A 21743-nucleotide genomic window follows, 5' to 3' on the forward strand; every position below is an offset into this window, starting at 1 on the left:
TTCATCCACCTTGATCTGGTGATTTCTGAGTAAAGCAGTTCACAGATTGTCTCTCCACTCCTCTTCCTGTCTCTCCTGGGAAGTAGTTTGTTACGTTGCGTCATAACTGTCTTGTTTACCAGCTCTGCTTCAGTGTGCTGAATCCCCAGGGGCAAGTTTAACAGATAGCAACATGCTTGTTTGGTTGATGAATGACTGCTGTTTTGCCCTTTGAGCTGTGAATGTGGATGTTGTGCTGTAAAATGACGGCACTGTGATCATCGCTCGGAGTGGAGTGTTGTGGTCCTGGTGGCCTCCTGTTATGCCAGGGACGTAGTGTGACCATCTTGTTTCTATTATCATAATGACTCACTGCACTTTGTGGCATGTTTTGGCCAACTGTCAAGTTGTCCATGGGATGGTAATGAAGGAGGTTTGTTTTAAAACCCACAATAGATTATGCAGATGTACAAACCATGAGAGACATTACGCTTTTGGCTCTGACTATTTGGGCTTATTTCCTCAAAAATGACATCATTCCAGTTTGCTAAAAGGAACAGTGGAACTCATGTACTGTTGGGGCCTTTCTGGGAAATGGGTATCATAATTTGCTGCACATGGAAACATGGCTCAGCTTTATCCATTTGGTTAACAGTAGTGTCTTTTTTTTTTTTTAACAGAAAATGACAAAACAGCATATTGCATGTAATACAGAGATACAGAGTACCGCATTAGGCCTGTTGTACCATGCAGGACTTGGCCAACTGAAATGATGTGGCCACTGCTGGCATGTTTAGTTTCTCTTTCTCCTCTTCTCTCTCTGTCAGATCCCCCCTTCCTCTGTCCCTCCCTATCTAGCTGTTTCTGCTCTATGCTCGTCACGCCTCTGGGCCTCCTGCCTTCACTGGGGTTAAAGAGCAACACATGCATGGACCCACCCACCCCTCTCTTCACCAAGCTTTCTGATAGGTCAGTGCTTTCCCTCTGACACTGGAGGCCCTCCCCCTCCTCCTCTGCTCACCCAGTGGCTCTCCGTCAGTCTGTTTGGATTATTGTAACAGCTCAGGCCTCTCGCATGCGTTCCCACTGCACACACAATATCAGAGATGAGAAGGATTAGGTGACAGACAGCAGCGTTGTTTTCACTCTGAGAGGAGAGAGGAGAGCAGAGCAGCCATGGAGTTCAAGTAAGTGGGGTCTTCTGGTTAAAGGAAGGGAGAAACTATAACAATGTTGCTTTGGAAAAGTCATTATACAGGATAGATTGTATATTTCTAGATATACAATCTTGATAGATTGCGTGTGTGGCTGTCAGTCTGCTTCTCTGTAGATTTGTGTTGCTTTAGTAACATGAAAAGTTATTATTAGAAGTTATTATTAAAAGTGTTAGGCTTGACCCGATTAGCAGCTGGATTCACTAAATGTGCAAATAGTGCAAAGGATTGGTAACGAAGTGCGCCTTCGTTACAAAAAGATCCCTCCCTAATGTCATGTTATACCCCCAAGACACTTATGAGTAGAAAGACTGGTTCCACTTCCAGTTCACACTCTCTACAGGTGTTCACACTGCATTATACCTAAACACTTATTGTTCACTCTCTGCAAATGTGCTGTAAGTTGCATTTCTGCATGAGTGTTTCTGTATAGCATTTGTTAAGTGAATATTGACATATTTTCATTTCCTTTCATATATATATATATGTCATGGGAAGGCTACAGCTCATTGGCTACAGCTCATCTTTCTACTGTATGTGGCTTAAAATGGAGCAGGTGGAGGATACAGCATGTGAGAAGTAGCACACTTACTTAGCACTTTATTTTTATTCCATTCTGTATAATCAAAAGTGTTCACAAGCCTAGTTATCAGTCTGGGGAAGCTGCAGAGTAATACCCATGGAGAATACTCAACAATACTGAAGCAATACTAGGAGGCAGGCTGCAAGGATGTGTATTGACTGCTGTGGTGATGAAATATGACATGAAGCAGCATCATTAAACTCTGCCTGGGCATATCATCCTCGGGAGGTGTGGGGGAGGTATCATATGATACAATAGCTAGATTATTTTATACATATTGTATATGGATTTCATACATATTGCTGCCTCCCACTGGTATGATTGTTATGATGTACAACTAACTTCCCTTTATGACACTTGTACTCTAAAGGCAGACTTGATAGAGCCATAATGTTTGAGTTGGATTCAGGTTGACAGATGTGCAGCATGGACACTTTCCAATGGCCTTACACTAGCACATCTGTAGTCTCTAATTTGAGGTCACTAGTGCACACACACACACACACGCATACACACACATATACACACACTTACAATGTCTTATCTTCTGTCCCCAGAATGGATGGTTGGCAGTTATATAGCAAAGTGAAGCGTCAATGCTTCACTTAGCTGAACTCAGCCGTTGCCTCTGAAACGTACAAACAAATGTAATCAAACAAACATTAGAGGATAGTTAGAAACTCATTCTTTCAACAGGAAAAGTATCCTAAGTAAGTTAACAAGGCCACTCTTACAGAGAGTCATGGTCTATTATCCCAAAGGCTTTATTACTTTATTATGACTGTCAACAAATTCCCAGAATGCTATCTGATCAATATGTCAAATGTGGTGCTATAAACAGACTGTTGTGTTGTGGAGTTCCTTGTTGCTTCCCAGGTTTAAAAACCACAGTGACCAGTAGTTCCCTTCCATCAACGGCTTTGAAAGATGCTGCTGGAGGTTTAGACTTTACAAAGGGGGGAGGAGGGGTGGAGGGGATGCTAAGGCTGACAGCGTGCTCTGCCACTGTAATCTCTCATCATCCTGTCCCTAGTGGATGCTTTAGATTAGTGTGTGTGTGTGTTTGTGTGTGTGTGTGTGTGTGTGTGTGTGTGTGTGTGTGTGTGTGTGTGTGTTTGTAATTCAGAGGTGGGGCTTATGTCACCCTTTCAGACCATAAAGACATGTGAAGCCCCTGATTTCCCTGAAACAGAAAGCTAGATACACATTGGAAATGTTACAATGTTAAGGCGTTGTCTGACAAAAACAATTAGGCTATAAACAACAATGTGGTCACCATTTTAGCAATATCCACTAGATTCATTTATTCATTCTACTGTAATAATAAAATAATCAAAGCAAAATAAAAATATGGCTAAAACACTGTGGCTTGCTACAATGCTCAACTCACTCATTAACATCAGTGATAATAGAGGGTGTTTAATAGTCTAGTATGTAGTTTTCCTCTGAGTCTGACCATTAGTGGCACCCCATGGTGAGTGAGGCTAGTCTGGGGCAGAGGGATGATCATAAGTAATTACAAAAACTACCAGGCTAGAACTAGGTCCTGCAATTGCTTTTGTGATTTACAGCATTATTTTGTGATGATTTTAACATCTGCAGATTAAATGTAGCTCAAATCTGTAGAGTAATATCCCATGCATTCAGCTGTACAGACACTACCTGAGCCTCAGCAGCTTGTTGGTTCGGATTGAATTTGAGATTTTACACACTGGTGTAGGGTTCAGTGTAAGTCCATAATGTCCCCCTTCTGATTATGGTGATTTTAGGCGTAATTGACGTGCCAGAGCTGTTGCCTGGTAGCTAAGTGAGCAGCCATTTGTGGCTTTTCCCCTGGCAGCGGTCATTATGGTGATGCAGACCATGATGAATGGGATGACATGATTCTGCAGTCAGTTCAGACTGTCAGGATCCTTTAGTGTTTCGTTCGGTTGACATGACAGGACTGCGAGAATGGGGATGTAAAAGTCTAGCCTGGCCTGGAGAGAAAGCCTTGGGTGTAGAGTTCATGCAAATGACTGTGAAGTGTTTAATTTAGTTTGCTCATTTGCAATGCGAAAAAGCACAGAAAGAAGAGGGGGAAATCCAAATTTGTGCAAAACATTTTTTTTATTTGCACAATATGACCAAGTAGAGAAGTAGAAAGAGAAAGACAATTCAACATCATAAAACATTCAATGATGTGCAGGTGAAGTGAGCAAAAACTCACCAAGTTAACTGGACACTCTCACTACTGTCAAACTGAAACACCTGATTGTCATAATGCACACATGTATGTTACAGAATGGCTTGTATGCCTCCCTCTCTTGTGCAGTGTGTGTGTCTGTCTACCCCTCTTTCACTTGTTTACATTTTGAAAGTGGCAGTTCTGACTGGGCAGTCTCGTCATTGTGCGGGGTGACATGGCATTTTGTGTTGGCGGGACGGTTTAGAGAGAGAGAGAGAGAGAGAGAGAGAGAGAGAGAGAGAGAGAGAGAGAGAGAGAGAGAGAGAGAGAGAGAGAGAGAGAGAGAGAGAGAGAGAGAGAGAGAGAGAGAGAGAGAGAGAGAGAGAGAATGATGGGGGGGAAAACAGCTGAGCTCAGTGCTCTGGAAAGAGCTGTGGGATGGAGAGCGGAGTGGAAACCAGAGTTGATGTCAGGCCACTGAGGCCGTTCTGCCAACCTAAACTGTATAACAACACTACTGTTTTCTCTTCATGCTGGTGAGTGGAAACAAACTGGTTTGAAATCATAGTTTGGCCTATATTCTCAATATACAGTAGTAAAAAGTATAAATGATATTCAACTCGAAGTCTACATATACTTTATTAGAAATGTAAGTTGCTTTTCTTGGGGGATGGGTGGATAATTTGTAGTTCATTCCACATACTAATTTGTAGCCTTCGCTTGTTCTACAGTTGGACATTGTCTTTGAAGAGTCTAAATGGAGGAGTGTAGGTTGATGATAGGGGTGTGAACAGTCAAGCAGAAAAAACAGGTTAAGTGGTGAGGTGTTTACTGTTCAGTGAGTGAATGTGTGTGCTTGTGTGTTTTTTTGGTTTGCCCCTGAGATATGAGTGACTCTTCACACGCTGGTGCAGGCCTCCCAGTGATGTAATGCTCATGCTGGTGTCTTTGAGAGGGGGGCGGGACTTAAAATGCAAAAAAGATGTTTTGAAGAAGTGTGTTGTGTTTGTAGTGGCAGCTGGCAGCTGTAAGCAGCTGAAGGCATAAGGACAGTTTGCATTCTCTAATTTTACCACACCCATTGTACCCGTCATTGTTAAATTGTTTTGATGCTTTGGAAAGTGCTGAGGTTTGTGTGGTGGATATGCATCTGTGGATGTTTCATGCCTTTTCTCTACCTCTGAACACAACATGGATCATGCGCCATTAGAGGTTTCTCTCTCTCTCTCTCTCTCTCTCTCTGTCCCACGCCCCTGTAACAGCACTGACTGAGCTCATTGAGGCTGGCTGAGGCTGGGATGAGATCACTGGAACAGCCTTGGAGCTGCCAGGGACGATGAAACACGTGAAAAAGCATCGTCAAGATCAAGTGAAATTATTTTGAAATGTAACAGCAGAAACTCTAGTGATGTGTTTTAGACCTCACCTACATTTTAGCAGGTCGTTTGCAGTGTTCTAGGCTGACTGATGGAAGGCAGCAATTGCTTTTCCTAAATAAGCATAAATCCAAATCCCAAACATTCAGAATCACAGTGTTTTAAAACTGTCAAGATTCAGGGACGATGTTTTCTAAATGTTCTCCTAAATGTTTTACAAACTTGGTGGTGTTGCTATCTTGCTGATGGAGGATAAAGAGCAGTTGAAGTCCCCTTGAAAAGAGTTACACTCTGGTGGTTATCATTGTTCCTTGAGGAAACTGATATGAAATGACATCAAAGGTATGCATGCTGCAAAGTTCAAGTTCAAGTTTGTTTATTTATATAGTCCCTTATCACATGCATGTCTCAAAGTGAAACTGCTTTTATTTGAAGACATTTCTAATACATTAATACAATTTTTAATGTGTTTTTTTTTTGTTTTGTTTTTTTATTCCCATGCCTCCAACTAAGATACATTCATGCTTTTTACCCCCATTCCTTCTGCCCTGGGTGAAAGTTCTTTTTTAAATGTTCCTGCATAAAATGTTTGTTCATGCAAGCAGCATATCTGATATATTGACAGGACTGATGATGTGTTTACTAACACTGCTCATCATCTGTAACATAATTGTATGAGAGACAAATCCTTTGACGGCCAGATCAGGTTGACGCTTCAAATTGAGACTAGGGCCTAACTAATATTCAGGTGTGTCCAATATTATAATTCCATAGATGTATTGTATCATATCGTATTTTGTCGTTTATTCTGTACCAGACATTTAAGAGCAAAGAACAATTCTGAACAAAATATCTGTGTTTTACAATTCTGGTTGAGAATTCCATCTAGATGTGGGTTATAATGATGAATGATGTTGAGTCACAATGACACCAAAAAATATATCATTATCGACACATATATCAGATACTATTAATTTTCTTAGTATTCTCAGTTTTCTCAGTATTTGGTACCAGACACAAAAACAGTCTGGCCCTAGTTGGAAATCCAATCAGTATTCTATTCTTCACACCTGGAGCTGTGGGTCAATCTTGATTGACTTAACTTCGATTCAGACACTTTAGAGGAATCATTCCATTGACTCAAGACACACACCTCTTCCTTCTTCCCTATTTGTGTTTGTCACTCCTTACCACCGGGACCTTATAGACATTGTGCACACATGGTGAGTGCGCTGGCACATGCATTGAATGCACAATATATTGGGTTCATTCAAAACATTTGAGGTCAATGTTTTACTATTGTCTGAAGGCTGGAGCTTTGCTCCATGGTCAAGTTAATCCATCCTTGCAGATGCAGAAGAGTTGAGCTCAGTACAGTAGCTACTCAGTGATGTGGTCCTGCCTCTGAAATCACACATGCCCTCGGAGGTCTTCCTGCTCTTGTTCAAAAAAGGAAATATATTTCAACTCAGTCTTATGCCAACAGCCTATTTAAGACCAAACAACCTAACCTACTGCAAATAGCTATGCTTTATTCAACCATGCTTCAGACCCCTTGAGTTTTTATCAGGTAGACATACAGTATGACATCAGACCTGCAGTGACATGTCTGGCAGGGATAATGGACTCTGTGGGACAATTTAGAAATAATAGAGAGCAGTATTATGTTATTTGTTCGTTAGGATTAATTCCAAATACTCAAGAGAGTCCCTAACAGTTTTCCTGCTGTGATCAAATGACCACTGCAGCTCTCAATGTTGACATTGGTGTATTGCGTGTATTGCATATTGTGTGTGTGTGTGTGTGTGTGTGTGTGTGTGTGTGTGTGTATTTGTGCTGGCAAATGGAGGTATGCATGCATGCATAAACAGGACTGTCTCTGATTTTGACAGACTTGAACACTCTGCTTGTCTCTTCCCTTTCTCTTTGTTTCTCTCATTCCCCTTTCTTCTAATCATTATCCTCCTTCCCTCTGTCCATGTTTCCTCTCTGTCTTTCTCCCTGTGTGCCTCCAGCTCTATCTCTGCATGTACAGTGAGTCAGCAGGATGGCCACACACACACACGCACACACACACACACACACACACACACACACACACACATGCACTCATAAAGATCCCATCGGCTCCCACTCTATTGGCTGCGGTGGGGAACCATAACGGCTGCCCCTTTTCCCATTTGTTGCATCACCAGCCGTCAGCCAATAATTGCCCTCATACTCCTGATGATGCTGCACACGCTCAGTGTGCTGCAGTGAGCCAGCATTTACTTCAGACGGAGGGAGAGAGGAAAGGTAGGGAGGATGAGAGGTAGACTTTGTGAGAGAAAGAGAGAGCGGAGAATGCAAGGGGAGGAGAGGAAGGGAGGGGGGAAGAGATGTTATGAGAATTCATTGGCTAGAGGTCCAATCTGGCTAAAACCCCCCTCCCTCCACTTCTCTCGCATGTGTGCACACCCACAAGCATGCACACACATACGAGCTCTCTTGCTCACACTCATCTTGTCATCTCCTATTTGGCTCATTGCTGCTACCTAGAGGGAGGCATCGTTTGATGTCAATATGCAGGGTTTCTCACAGACAGAGGCTTGATGCCTGGCGGAGAGGGTTTTTAGTGTAAAGATACTGTCTGTTTAACTCATATGAGGCAAGTGTTTGGGTCAGTGTACTGGAGTGGATGACGCCTGTTGATTGGTCCATAGATGCAGCACTGTAAGTGTTCCAAATAATGCATAGTTGTGGTTATATTGAGCCATTTATAATAGCTAGTATTGTAATTTTTCATATGAGGCCATGAGCTTTGTTTTGTTGTAAAATCAATATATGCAAAAAGGAAATAAGTTTAACAAAATGCCTTTGATAAAGTGTAAATTCTTATAGTGATGTTTTCCTTTTTATCTTTATATTGCCTTCCACTGCATATAAGATGACAGCTCAATCTAGCAGGAATCACTGAGCTTAGCTGGAGCGGATCTGATTATGTAAGAGTGGAGACTGGTGCGACCTTGTCAGCACAGGGCTTCTGTTGTCCTGTTGTGGCTGCCTGCAGGATTTAGGATTTCACTTTTATAACCAGTCCCATATTTTGATGCACTGCTTATCTGCTTAGTCTGGTTCATGGAGCTGTTAAGTTATTGATGTAGCCTAAGATTTGTGTGTGTGTGTGTGTGCGTGCGTGCGTGCATGTGTGCTGGCATACAGTATACGTTGTCATTCAGATCTCACTAATCCAAATGATTGATGCTGGTGGAGAAGTTAGTGTTTGTACCTGGCAGCTGCCAGCTAACACATTACGTACCAGTGATGTCATATATTCAGACTTCTGGCAATTTCATAATTACCAACTGACGACATGGTGGCTACGTTATGGCAGTAATATTACTACCTCCAGTCCCAATTTCAGACTTAACAATTCACCACATTGTAGTTACAGGCTATCATATCTCATTTCAGTTGAGGGAGAGGAAGATCTGCATCACTTTGTTTAACTTTATTTATAAATACTTGGGCTGGGCTGGACTATCATTTTTTATATCAAACATATTTCTGGTACATGAGAGAGAGAGAAAGAGATATATTAAGAGAGTACAGGATAGAGAAGAGGAGAAAGAGAGCATGTACTGTAGGAAGAAGTATTTCCCTGAGGGTTTTTCCCCAGCAGCAGAGGTGGCCTGTTTCCCTGCCTGTCTTAAATGTGAAGAGACAATGAGAGCAATGACACACTTTCCCTGTCTGTAAAGTGGAAGTTATTCGCCAGATAACCTTACAGGAATGTCAGACAGACAGAAAAGTGATGGGATCAAAAGTTGTTTCAGAAATGACTGAAGAGCAAGTTGGACTAAGTGTTGTGTATTGTTTTATTGTGTTTATTGTGTGATTTATTGTTTTGGGTCTAATTCATGTCAACAAGAGGGGAAAGAGTGAGCTGTTGAACTAACCCTTCTCCAAGCCATTGAATGACTTATATCTGCCAATTTGTATTCCTCCATCTCAGATTATCATACATATCATGTCCAAAATCATTAGGATTCAGTGTAAATATTGCATAACAAGGTATTAAGGCATAGTGGGCATACTTTCTCCTTTGTTTTTATTTTTTCTAGGTTCAGCATTTTTTCTCTCAGTGACCTGTGTTGAACAACTTACTGTCCTGAACATCCAGTGCTTTGCTTTCACTTTGTAATCAAATATTTATCACCTTAAGTGCCTTTGGTGCACACAACCACCTAGCAGAGCAGAGCTGTGGGATGTGAAGCACCAGCCCACGATGTGAAGGCCTTGCTCTCGTCAAACAAAGCCCCGGCCCGTGCTCCAAATGCCAACAATATGATCAGCGATGATAATTTTCCTAATCCTATCCTCTTACTGCATCCACTAGGATTACAGGCTGAAACCAGCAGTGTTTTGATCCTCAGTTAGTTGGTATTGCTGCTAACATTTGATGCTGAGGCCATGGCCCCAGTTTGACCTCCCACCTCCCACTTCACATCCACCCACGCCCTGAGGTTGTATCTGTTCCCACACCTCCAGTCCCATAGACTCCCATTAGAGAAGGTAACTACAAGTAATTAGTTTATTCCACTGACCATTAAGAGAGAGCTCTTGTACCAGCACAGTATTTGGTTCTACCTTGTTTACTTACTGATTGAAGAAATGTTTACAGAGTTGAGTTGTTGTTTAGAGTCTTAATACTGCAGTGTTTAATGGGTTGGAGTTAAAGCCTGTAGCTGCAGTCGGTTGATTGGTGTGTCTATTTGTGCGTTTGACATTTCCTTTCTCAGCGAGAGGATGGAAGGAGGAAGGCATCTTAGCTCAAACTTTGATCTTTACAACCCACAGATTTCCCTCGCTTCCATGAGGATCACCACTGTGTGTTTGATCGTGTGTGATGTCACTTTTGCAGCATGCTCTTGTTTGTGTGTGTGTGTCCTTACCTCTGTCTTGTCCTCCCTCTGTGTCTCTCCGCAGGGCGCAGGGTAAGAGGAAGAGGGACTCGTATGTCAGAGGTTTAGGATGGCCAGTGAAGGCTCCAGTATTCCCAGCCCCGTGGTGCGCCAGATCGACAAGCAGTTCTTGATCTGCAGCATATGTCTGGACCGCTACGAAAACCCCAAAGTGCTGCCCTGCCTGCACACCTTCTGTGAGAGGTGAGTGGTGCTGCCATGTTGTTATCACGTGGGGATTCCATGTTGTTCTCCAATGAATAGGTTATACTGGACTGTATGTGTGGGAGGTGTGCAAGTGCCAAGGGTTTGATGTGCAAATGAGTGGGCAAGTGGAGCCTGTGTGATTTCAAAATTCAAATGTATGCTGCATAACCAAGAGGGGTAGGTGCAGTAATTATACTTTTACCAATAATTTTCAATTAATATTGCATCCTTTTTGTAAATATGGCCATCTTCACAGTAGAGATTGTGCAGTGTCACTGCTTTTGGCTTTGACATCTTGAGACTTCAGCGTGTCTTTGGTGCGTTGGTGTCACCCTCTCTGACAAGCACCCTTTGTTCCTGAGACAATAGTGAAAGCCTGGACTCTGTCTCTGCCTGTCCCCTTGCACCGGTTGCTTCTGGAGAGACAAAGCTGTACCGTTGTTCTTTTTCTGGTTCATTTCTCATTTATTTGTCAGTGGTACAAGTAACTGTGCTAAGGTTAAGGATTATTTATTTATTTTGATTCTCTGCAAATGTTGACTTTCCATTTTATTATGCATCAGTCACTGTTGTGAAGTTTGCCACAGATTAAATCTGTTTAACAGTTTATTTGCAATGTTAATGCAATTTACACACCTTTCTCTGTCCTTAGCTTCGATTTATCTTATCCGCCAGATAGCAGGTACCCAAAAAACAATATATAATCATAGTTATATATGATATAGATTAAGGCCAAATCAATGGTGATCCCTCCATTTAGATGAGTAGATTAGATTAGATTTCAGTGTTAAATGATTTTGTTGAATCCCCTTTCCTTTAGGGCAGTTGTGTAGCCATAATATTTAATAAATCAGCAATCCATCCCAAATCTTTACCAATATTTTCACAGTTGCAGTCATATCCAATTTACTCACTCTCTGTATAGTATCTCTGAATCCTTCCTCTTTCCTATGCCCCCCCAACCCACCACACACACACACACACACACACACACACACACCCATTACCACACCCGCTCGTTACCCCAGAGTGTCTCTTTAACCAAACCTTTTACAGCATGTTACAGTATGTCTCCTCCTCTCCTCCTCCAGGTGCCTGCAGAACTACATCCCGGCCCACAGCCTGACACTGTCGTGCCCTGTGTGCCGCCAGACCTCTATCCTGCCGGAGAAGGGTGTGGCGGCATTGCAGAGTAACTTCTTCATCACCAACCTGATGGACGTGCTGCAGCGGCCGCCGGACAGCTGCAGCCAGGAGGCCGCTGCCCTCAGCACCATCACCACTGTGGCCACAGGACAGCTGCTCTCCTGCCCCAACCATGGAGGCAACGTAAGAGACACACTGTCACTATCTGTCTGTCAGTTTGTCTGCCTGTTTCTGTCTTCTTTTCTCCTTCTTTCACACACGCATACACAGAGTTCTGTCCAGTGCCTTGTGATCAGATTAATCTAATAACGCTCAACAAGGATAATAAGACATGACACTTGCAAAATTGCAAGCTAATGTTTACAGTGTGGGAGTTAATAACGTAATTGTGTGGGTTAATTACACAGTTGTGTTTGACATGTGTGAACATTTACTGATGCAGATTGTGTTCATCAGCCTGTGTGTCAGTCACCACAGCTGGACATCCAGCTGTTGTGCTCTCAGTCAATTAGTTTGGCTTGTCTGGTTCTGAGGTTTGTTTCATGGGCTTTGGGGATTTGCAGCTGAGCAGGTATTAATTTTGTATCTTGTTAGACCTGAGACCAGTCTAAATGCAATGGCACAGCATTTACTCCTGCTTAGCATTAATGTTGAATAATATGACAAATCTGATCAAGACTTGATAATGGACAACTAGAATGTCCATTACTAGAGAGTCAACCCCCTATTGAACTCTAACCTCTATCTTTCTTGTCGCCTAGGTCATGGAGTTTTATTGTCCGCCATGTGAGACGGCCATGTGTCAGGAGTGTACAAGTGGCGAACATGCAGAACACCCAACTGTGCCTCTTAAAGATGTGGTGGAGCAACACAAGGCCTCATTACAGGACCAGCTAGATGCTGTCAAGAAGAGGTACAACAAGCGCTGGTGTACTCTCCTACAGAACACCATATACATTGGCCTATAGTGGCCTTAAGATACCATACACATTATTTCCAGTGGTTACTCACTGAAAGTAGCACAGGATTCATATTTGGGTTAATTTAAAAACAAAGACCTACAAGAGTTGAAGTTAAGTCCAGTGGATCTTGTTTTTATTTTTTGGACATCTTACTACCTGGATGACTGAAATGAACCTACACAGACAGTCTCCATCAACATCATCAGTATTATCCTATTCACCCCGCACATAAACATCATTCTATTACACTAGAGACAATATGTATCTTATTCCCAAGTAATGACTATGAGGGCATGAATGAAATGTAGACAATCCTCCTCTATGTCTGCTCTCAGTCGCATGACTGTGACCCAGTGTACAAATGATTTCTCTTCCTCTCTTTTCCTTCCATGGCTCCTCTCCTCCTTCTCTCCATCCCTCCTCATCCCTCCACTGCTCCCAGGTTACCAGAGATCGACTCAGCCCTGCTGATGCTGTCGGAGATCCTGCAGCAGCTGACCAGTCAGAAGAGCTCTATCGAAGACGACATCCATACTACCTTTGACGAGCTGCAGAAGACCCTCAATGTCCGCAAGAGCGTTCTGCTCATGGAGCTGGAGGTCAACTACGGCCTCAAGCAGAAGGTGAAGCATCAGTGTCTAATGATGGTGGTCTGATGGATGTGGTGCTCTCAGTGAAACAGCTGACACACGCAGCTTTAGTTTAGGTTTTATGTTTGGATGTTTGGTGAGTCGCACCCAGACTGTGGTCTTAACTGGCTGTGGTTATAATGTTGATAAGTGTTGTTTCAGCCTTTTTTTATTATCAGAGTGCAGCACTTTGCAGTCATTATCTTCAACCTACAAGGCTGTTGGGTAATAGCATGCGTGTGACCGTGTTGACATTGGAAGTACTGATTAGTTCTTGTTAAGACTTTTTGGTACATAACAGAAGAAAATAATACAGAAGAAAATTAGAAAATGTAAATGGTATAACTTTGAAATTAAGACAACATTGCCCTTGTTGTTATCAGGCTACTGATTTGGCTCTGTTTTTGCTGATCTGTGTGCCAGGGGCTCAGCTTGTCTGATAGGCGATTAAATAAAACATGTAACTGGGAGGGGCAAACAGGCAGACAGAGGGGAGGCAGGGAGCTGGTGCACCACCCCAGCCCAGAAAACCAATCACCCAGTCTGGTTAAGAGCCTGATGCCCTCCCATCAGGGAGCTCCATCACATGGTTTGCTAATGATTTACACAGTCAGAAGACTGCAGTCCGAGGGAAGGTCAGAGTTATCTGTGTGATTGTTTATTTTGTCTAGCTGTTTGAGCTTCAAAAGCTGCATAGCTAAATTGCTAAAGCTAGATGGAGCCACTATACTGTATGTCTTCAGTGGCTCGTATATCCGCTGGGTTGATTTGGGTGTGTCTTGTGCAGTGAGGGAAGTACACTGCAAGTGAGTGTGCACTTAATCTGTCCCACTCTGGGAGCACTCTGGGAGCGTGATCTCTGTTCTTGCATTGCAGCATCTTCTTTTTCAAAGCTTTCTGTGTGTGAGTTAACACAGACTACATACAGAGAGAGTAGAAGGTGTTTAGAAGACACATTAGATTCCTGTCTAAGATAGATGGCTTAATGGCCTCATTTATTGGAGAAGAGGAGGAGTGTGATGGCCAGATGCGGGTGAGTCTGTTTTGGTCCTTTCATGAGGGTGTGGTGATGTTATAATGAAAAAGAGGAATAGAGGAGACTGTAGCCTGTCAAAAGTCTGCTTGCAGTAGATTGGGATTAAAGTATTTCTTCCTTTTATGAATCCCAAGGTTATTTAACAATTTCACAGCAATGTTGAAAGTATGACATACTGAGGTTTTATGGTATATATGAGACTATTAGATCATAGTTAATAACAAGTAGTCAGTCTCTGAAACTGTCCAGTTTTACAGATGAGTGATTACAGTGACAGATTTCTGTGTGTGAACATAGGATGTCCATCTATTTATATGGACAGTCACTGCAGTAAATCTGTGGGTGTGTGCGTCTGAATGCATGGACACTAAGCCAACATGTACTAAATGTGCTCAAGGCCCCATCCCGTCTAATGCCGAAAAGAAATACTCTATGCGTACAGTATTTTGATACTGTTATTAGCCCCTGTTATTAGCCCCCTTATTAGCTCCAGAGTAGCACTCTGGAGCTGGTAGGGGTTGAAAGGGTTTTACTGGGCTTTTAGTAGGGTAACAACTAGGTTTCCTGTGTGTGTGTGTGTGTGTGTGTGTGTGTGTGTGTGTGTGTGTGTGTGTGTGTGTGTGCCAGGTGCTCCAAGCCCAGCTAGACACCCTGCTGCAGGGCCAGGAGGCCATCAACAGCAGCTGTAACTTCACGGAGCAGGCCCTGAGCCACGGCAGCGAGGCGGAGGTGCTGCTGGTGAAGAAGCAGATGAGCGAGCGCCTCAGCGAGCTGGCCAGCCAGGAGCTTCCTCTGCAGCCCGGGGAGAACGACCAGCTCGACTTCCTGGTGGAGACGGAGGGCCTGAAGAAGTCCATCCACAACCTGGGCACCATCGTAACGACCAACGCCGTGGCCTCTGAGACTGTGGCCACCGGCGAAGGGCTACGTCAGTGTGTGGTGGGTTTGCCCACTTCCATCACCATAACCACCAAGGACAAAGATGGAGAGCTGTGCAAGATGGGCAACGCCATCATCACTGCTGAAATCTCCACACCTGATGGCAGCACAGGTGAAGGAGAGATACAGGACAACAAGAATGGCACTTATGAGTACCTATACACAGCTCCTAAAGAGGGAAGCTTTACTTTATCACTGCGTTTGTATGACCAACACATCAAAGGAAGCCCCTTTAAGATCAGGGCTATTAAGTCTATAGATGTGTCGCCAACTTCGGACGGCATGAAGAAGAGGCTGAAGTCACCGGGCAGCGGGCACATCAAGCAGAAGGCCATCAAGAGGCCGGCCAGTATGTACAGCACAGGGAAGAGGAAAGAGAACCCCATCGAGGATGACCTCATCTTCAGAATTGGTAATAAAGTTGTCATTCCCACAGCATCTTGTACAGTAAATGTGTTGGATTTGGTTAAACAAAATTTAATAACTGGCAACATCAATATCCAGTGTGCTCAAAAAGATTCTTGTAGGTTTTACATTTTTTTACCCATGACCTTGAACATTTTTGCATCACTTGTCAATCATGTTTGGAACATATAATATTTAATCAATCTTTAAATACTTCTTTTATAACCTTTTTAGTGAAACATGAAGTGTGACAGTGACAAATCACATCAGTTTTGACTCTTGATTTGGAAATATGAGCTTTTTACACTGCTCTATAGAAGTAACTTGGTGAAAATATATTTCAAATATCAAATTGAATGTGACTTCAAATCCAATTATTCATTCTACTATTCACGTCATTAGTCTACTAGTATGAACGTGGCACAAAGATTGTAATATTTTCTTTATAGCTCTGTTTCATGTTTTCCAGGCACAAAAGGAAGAAACAAAGGGGAGTTCACTAATCTGCAGGGAGTGGCAGCCTCCTCCCTGGGCAAGGTGCTGATAGCGGACAGCAACAACCAGTGTGTCCAGGTAAAAATAACATCCTCTGTTGAAGATGCTGCATGCTGCTGTCAGCCCACAGAAACAGCAGACACTAGGGGGTAGTGAGAAGTTACCGGCTGAGCACCATGACTCATCATTATTCAGTTACCTTGAACAGTGCTGCCTCTGCAGTTTGCCATCTCCATGGAAACACATGCCTTTGAGGACCCTTGTTACCTAAAAAGTACTGAAGATTCGTCATCTAGCTGGACTGTGAAGCTGAAACACTAAATAGATGCATTTTAAATCTAGTTTTGTTCTTTGTCTTTTTTGTGTGTTTTGTGCTATACAGATTTTCTCTAATGATGGCCAGTTCAAGAGTCGTTTTGGTGTCCGGGGCAGGACTCCGGGTCAGCTGCAGCGGCCAACAGGTGTGGCCGTCCACCCCAGTGGTGACATCATCATTGCTGACTATGACAACAAGTGGGTCAGCATCTTCTCAAGTGAGGGCAAGTTTAAGGTGAGTCATACAACATGATGTATTCTTATCTTTATTGGATACTTAAACTGTCAGTGGGACAGAGTACCTGTGATAAAGCCTTCCACAGAATAGAAAAATAAACACTGTGGATGTTTGAGATCCTTCATCCACCATGTTGTAGTTTTGCCAAAAGATCATTTTCATTTTTCATTTCACGCTTGATAATACTGGCAAGAAATATTATAGCATCCCTGTAACACCTTCAGTAATTTTACAGTGACCTTTATAATGTAATGTCATAAGCACAGCTTGGATATCTATCCCTCCATAATGAATCCCATCAGTAGAACCCCAAGAGAGTCTGGCCCTGACCCAAGATCAATGCAAAAAATAATACTGGTCTCTGATCAGTCTTTTCATTTCGCAAGTTGCAAAAGAGATCTCATTAAACCAGAGTCATGAACTTATCCAACTAGTATGACATTTTAAATAATTCAACACAGCTGGTTAGATAACATCTGGGGTGTTACAAAGGTGGACAAAATTAAGAGATGCTCTCATGCAGATTTTCACATCCCTCTTAAGCCTGGTTCAATGGTGCTGATCCTGAATTAATGAATAGAATGCTGGTTTATGCATTCTACGTTTTAAGGTGAACATAAATTGTTTTAGCCTTGTGTTTTTGATGCTGTGTTTTTGATGCTTGAGTTCAACAGTTTGTCCTATTTTCCTACTTGCAGTTACAGCAGGGGTGCAGTGGTAAAATTCCATGTAGGGCAGCCTGAGGCTCATTCATTGAATGGAGCCACCCACACCCTCACCCACTATCACACAGCTATTTACCACACAGTTTATGTCTGTTTATCTGTATTGTGTATATGTTCTAGGGATGCTTTTCCATTTGCAGTCATATACAAGTCACATATAAGACAGGATAGACACTGGGCAATGATAAGGAGTTCTGCATCCTGTAGACAGAGACTAGACTATGATGGACTAATATTTGCACTACACTGTCTATGAGATGAAATGTAGATTTGCTCTTATCTTACAGTACCACTACTACTTTCAGTCTAACTTCTCATGTAGTATAGTTGGAAAAACTTATGATGTAACAGAAATTCTAAATAATATGCAGAAAGACCAATTCCTCTATAGGCTTTTGTTTTAAATGGAGAAATAGCAGGGCAAACTATCATAAGTAGAAATCGGTGACTTTAGTAGCTTGATCATTTCAAATTCTGTTCTTCATAATAACTAACATAATAACCTCTCCTTCCTTTCCCTCTCCAGTCCAAGCTGGGCTCAGGGAAGCTGATGGGCCCTAAAGGCGTGTCAGTGGACAGAAATGGCCACATCATCGTGGTCGACAACAAGGCCTGCTGCGTCTTCATTTTTCAGCCGAACGGCAAGCTGGTCACCAAGTTTGGTAACCGTGGGAATGGCGACAGGCAGTTTGCAGGTACACTCAATGGTAATATGTGCACTGCCCTCTGCTGTCTCTCTGCAGCCAGCTCACACCTGCATGTGGAATGGGGAAGTGTGCCAAACCAGGAACCATAACCAGCACATGATCCGTGGACCTCAGGGGTTTTCCATTAAGACTGTTTTCAGTTACAGATAAGACAGGAGTTTGGCAAACCTAGTAATGGACTACTAATATAAGCTGATAACACTGATAACACAATTGAAAATATATGATAAAGCTCACAAAACATTCCGCTTTTGGTAATCAAATGACCATGACATAGATTGTTGACTCAGGCGTCTTTAAAAGAGCGAGTAGTACCATGGTGTGCCTAACTCCAGTACAACCTTGATTTTTCTATTTGCATTTGGCTACTTACTTATTGGTTTGCATGTCTTCCAAAAACATTTGTTTAATCAAATTATTTCTGTCTTGTTTGTCATTTAAGAATGGAATTTAAGGAATGACACAAATGATATCTGTAACTTTGTTCCCTTATTATTTTTCTTTTATTCAGGCCCTCACTTTGCTGCTGTCAACCACAACAATGAAATCATTGTAACAGATTTCCACAATCACTCAGTCAAGGTAAGACCAATGTCAGAGTACGGAGCTGTACTGTGAGTATACAATAGGTGAACTGGGCTGCCAAAACATACTGCTCAGCCTTTTGGCAGTGTTGTTAGTGTAATTAAATGAAACATCTATGATGGAGAGTAAAATCATGAATAGTTATCTACCAGTACACTCTGGCTTGTATGGCATGAGTGAAAGTGGGTATGTCACTGGTGTTATCAGGTTGGCACCCTCCATCATAGATGTTTCATATTGTATCTATGAAAATGTTTATATGGTTTATTACACTGGCGTATCATTTGTATGTGGTTTACTACACTGGCATATCAAAGGATCACAGCATTATATCAATTTTACATTATTGTCTCTATGCTATTATTTCCTTGAAAACCAAAATCAAAACAAAACTAGGTGTTCAACACGGAAGGGGAGTTCCTGCTGAAGTTTGGCTCCAATGGCGAGGGCAACGGCCAGTTCAACGCCCCCACAGGAGTGGCAGTGGACGTCAACGGCAACATCATAGTGGCAGACTGGGGCAACAGCCGGATACAGGTCAGTGCAAAGGACGAGAGAGAAAGTCGAGTCTTAACTTAAGAAAACCTGAAGAAAGTCTCTCTCCCCGACTCCATTCACAGTTGTTTGAGTTATATGAGTTTATGCAAATCTAATATAAATATAAGCAGAAAAGACTGATGATGTTTTCTCCTATCTTTGTCTCTCTGTGTCTGTGTCAGGTGTTTGATGGCAGCGGCTCCTTCCTGTCCTACATCAACACGTCAGCAGACCCTCTGTACGGCCCGCAGGGACTCGCCCTCACCTCCGATGGACATGTTGTTGTAGCCGATTCTGGCAACCACTGCTTCAAAGTCTACCGCTACCTACAGTAGCCCTCCTCTCCTCCCTCAGTGCACAAACTGTACAGTGTATACCCACACACACACACACGCACACACACACACACACACACACACACACACACACACACAAACACATACGCACTGGTGTGGAGAAACTGGCAGATTTGCACTCATCTACTTATCCATTCTTCCTTCCACCATGCCATCACTGTGCCATCTGTTTGACCGTTCACCTTGTGTACGTCCATGGCGTCCTTCTAGATGCCGAAGAAACAAAAGAGAGAAGTGGTTGTGTGAATGAAGTGAAAGGGACTATGACTCTGATCCTCACAGATGGGTGATTGGTGCTTTGGAGAGTCGCTCATAACCCTGTTCTCACTGAGATACATTCCATGTTAACAACGCTGATTTGAAAAATGAAACTTTAGTATGACACTTACAGTAGACCTTTGGTTTGTTGTGGCAAGACCCTTAGTGCAAGTGCAGGAAAACTGGAAAATAATGCTATTGTGTAAATGGATGATGATTTGATGCTGATAATACTGGTTGGAGTTCGATCAAAGTGAAAACCAGAGGTATCAAAAGGTACCTGGCTACCTGGAAAATAATGAGAATTCTATTTATAGTAATTGCAGCTTGTTGTCAAATGCTCTCACGGTCCTCACACATTTTGCCTGCTCACTATCAAAGGAACGTACTCAACTTATGTAGCAGGGTTTTTTTTGAAGCATGATGAGACATTTCTGTGCATGCTACGTTTACTAATAAACATCAAACTACTGCGCACAACATAGGAATCTGTCCCAGGCTGATACTTATTTGATAACAAAATCACAGAACAAAAACGTAAACACTGTTTCAATTATGACATTTTTATCTGTGTGTGGAAATGACTATTCAGTGTTATACACCATCACTTTGAATTAACAATAGAAAATTACACACATGCTTGTTAATGTATGGTGATAGCTTATCTGCTGAATTGGTTTTAAAATAACAAATTGTGTGTGTGTGTGTGTGTGTTTGTGATTCTCTAAGATACAGAACAGAAACCTCTTGATATTTTGTCTCATGATCTGCTGTGTGTGTGTGTGTGTGTGTGTGTGTGTGTGTGTGTGTGTGTGTGTGTGTGTGTTTGCGTGTGTGTATGAAGCCTCTTGATACATTGACTTACAGTCTGCTTTGGTTATGTGCAAACATCCTGGAATTTGTTGTTATATTTAATAGCTAAATTCTGCAAATTCATGCACTAGGTGCACCAGTAATATCATTCACAGGGTTTGTACATCAGCGGTCTTACTGCAATGTAGGTTTGATTTAACATCAGATACTGAGTTACAAAACTGTCATCACCTTGACACCTTGCCATGTGCTCTTATGTCTGTCACACAAATCCTTAGAGCTAGTAACAAGTTGTATTTTAGTCAAACTGTCTGTTGTCTATCTTCTCAAAAAAGATGCAATGCCTAGTTCAACAGTTGAGGTGTGTGTTGTTGATTAAACTGTGTTCCCATTAGAAAGCCTTTCAAGCCAGAATATTTGCATAATTGTCAGTTAGGATTTGTTTGTCCTCAAAGCACATAATTTTCATTTTTATCAATATTTTTTCCCCCCTTAATTCAGACATCCATTTTCTACACATTCCTGTTAAGTTATTGTTTTCCTCTGTCATGTTTATATTTGTGATGCCAAATGGAATTAAAGTGCCCATAGGAAAGAATATTGAGTTTGTGTTTAGTTCTGATCATATATATGCTGTAATAAGCTTGCCTGGTATCCAGTCCCTATGAATCGCAGTCTTCAGCACTCTTCGATTTGCATGGCAATTCATAAGGAATCGCCATGAATTATTTTGAACCTTATGAATTGAACCTTATGAATCTCCATGCAAATTGGAAGAAATTGGCATTTATTGCAGAAAAATGACTAACAATTAATATGGTGTATACTGGTATAGGATTTTTTTCTGTTGGAGGCTTGGTATTTCTCCCTAGAGTCTCCAGTGTCTCCAGCATCAGTGCAGGAAAATCCCATGGAAAAACTCTGCACAGCATCCCATAACTGATGTCCTTTTTTATATTGTTAGGTCTCTCATGTACAGTAGTAGGCCTGCAGAAATCTGTACATTTGACAGTGCAGGCCTGTCCTGCCTTGTCCACTCCTGTCCCGTAGCCTATATAAAGAAGCTGCCTTTGTAGTCAGCAGAGGGCGTCAGAACATCATGAGATAAAGTCAAACAACTTCCCTCCT

The 21743-nt window shown here is 42.3% G+C and overlaps 1 protein-coding gene across 3 annotated transcripts; it reads left to right on the forward strand.

The window, feature by feature from the left end:
- The first annotated feature begins 1028 nt into the window (after nt 1-1028).
- On the forward strand, nt 1029-21266 carry LOC139923650 (tripartite motif-containing protein 2). Of its 3 annotated transcripts, XR_013504073.1 has the most exons (13): nt 1029-1166; nt 10288-10466; nt 11561-11798; nt 12377-12528; nt 13020-13200; nt 14870-15593; nt 16056-16159; nt 16464-16631; nt 17886-18054; nt 18578-18648; nt 19048-19188; nt 19371-19735; nt 19775-21266. XR_013504073.1 is itself a non-coding variant. In XM_078282027.1 (12 exons), the coding sequence occupies exons 2-12, from the start codon at nt 10333-10335 to the stop codon at nt 19521-19523; spliced, it is 2235 nt and encodes a 744-aa protein (XP_078138153.1). In that variant the 5' UTR covers nt 1029-1166; nt 10288-10332; the 3' UTR covers nt 19524-21266. The 3 variants fall into 3 exon arrangements, 2 of the variants coding, with proteins under 2 accessions (XP_078138153.1, XP_078138160.1); XM_078282027.1 differs by having other exon boundaries at nt 19371-21266; XM_078282034.1 differs by lacking the exon at nt 1029-1166 and having other exon boundaries at nt 10294-10459; nt 19371-21266.
- The last annotated feature ends 477 nt before the right edge of the window (nt 21267-21743 follow it).

Source organism: Centroberyx gerrardi, chromosome 3, assembly GCF_048128805.1.
Source record: "Centroberyx gerrardi isolate f3 chromosome 3, fCenGer3.hap1.cur.20231027, whole genome shotgun sequence".
Classification (NCBI taxonomy): Eukaryota; Metazoa; Chordata; class Actinopteri; order Beryciformes; family Berycidae; genus Centroberyx; species Centroberyx gerrardi.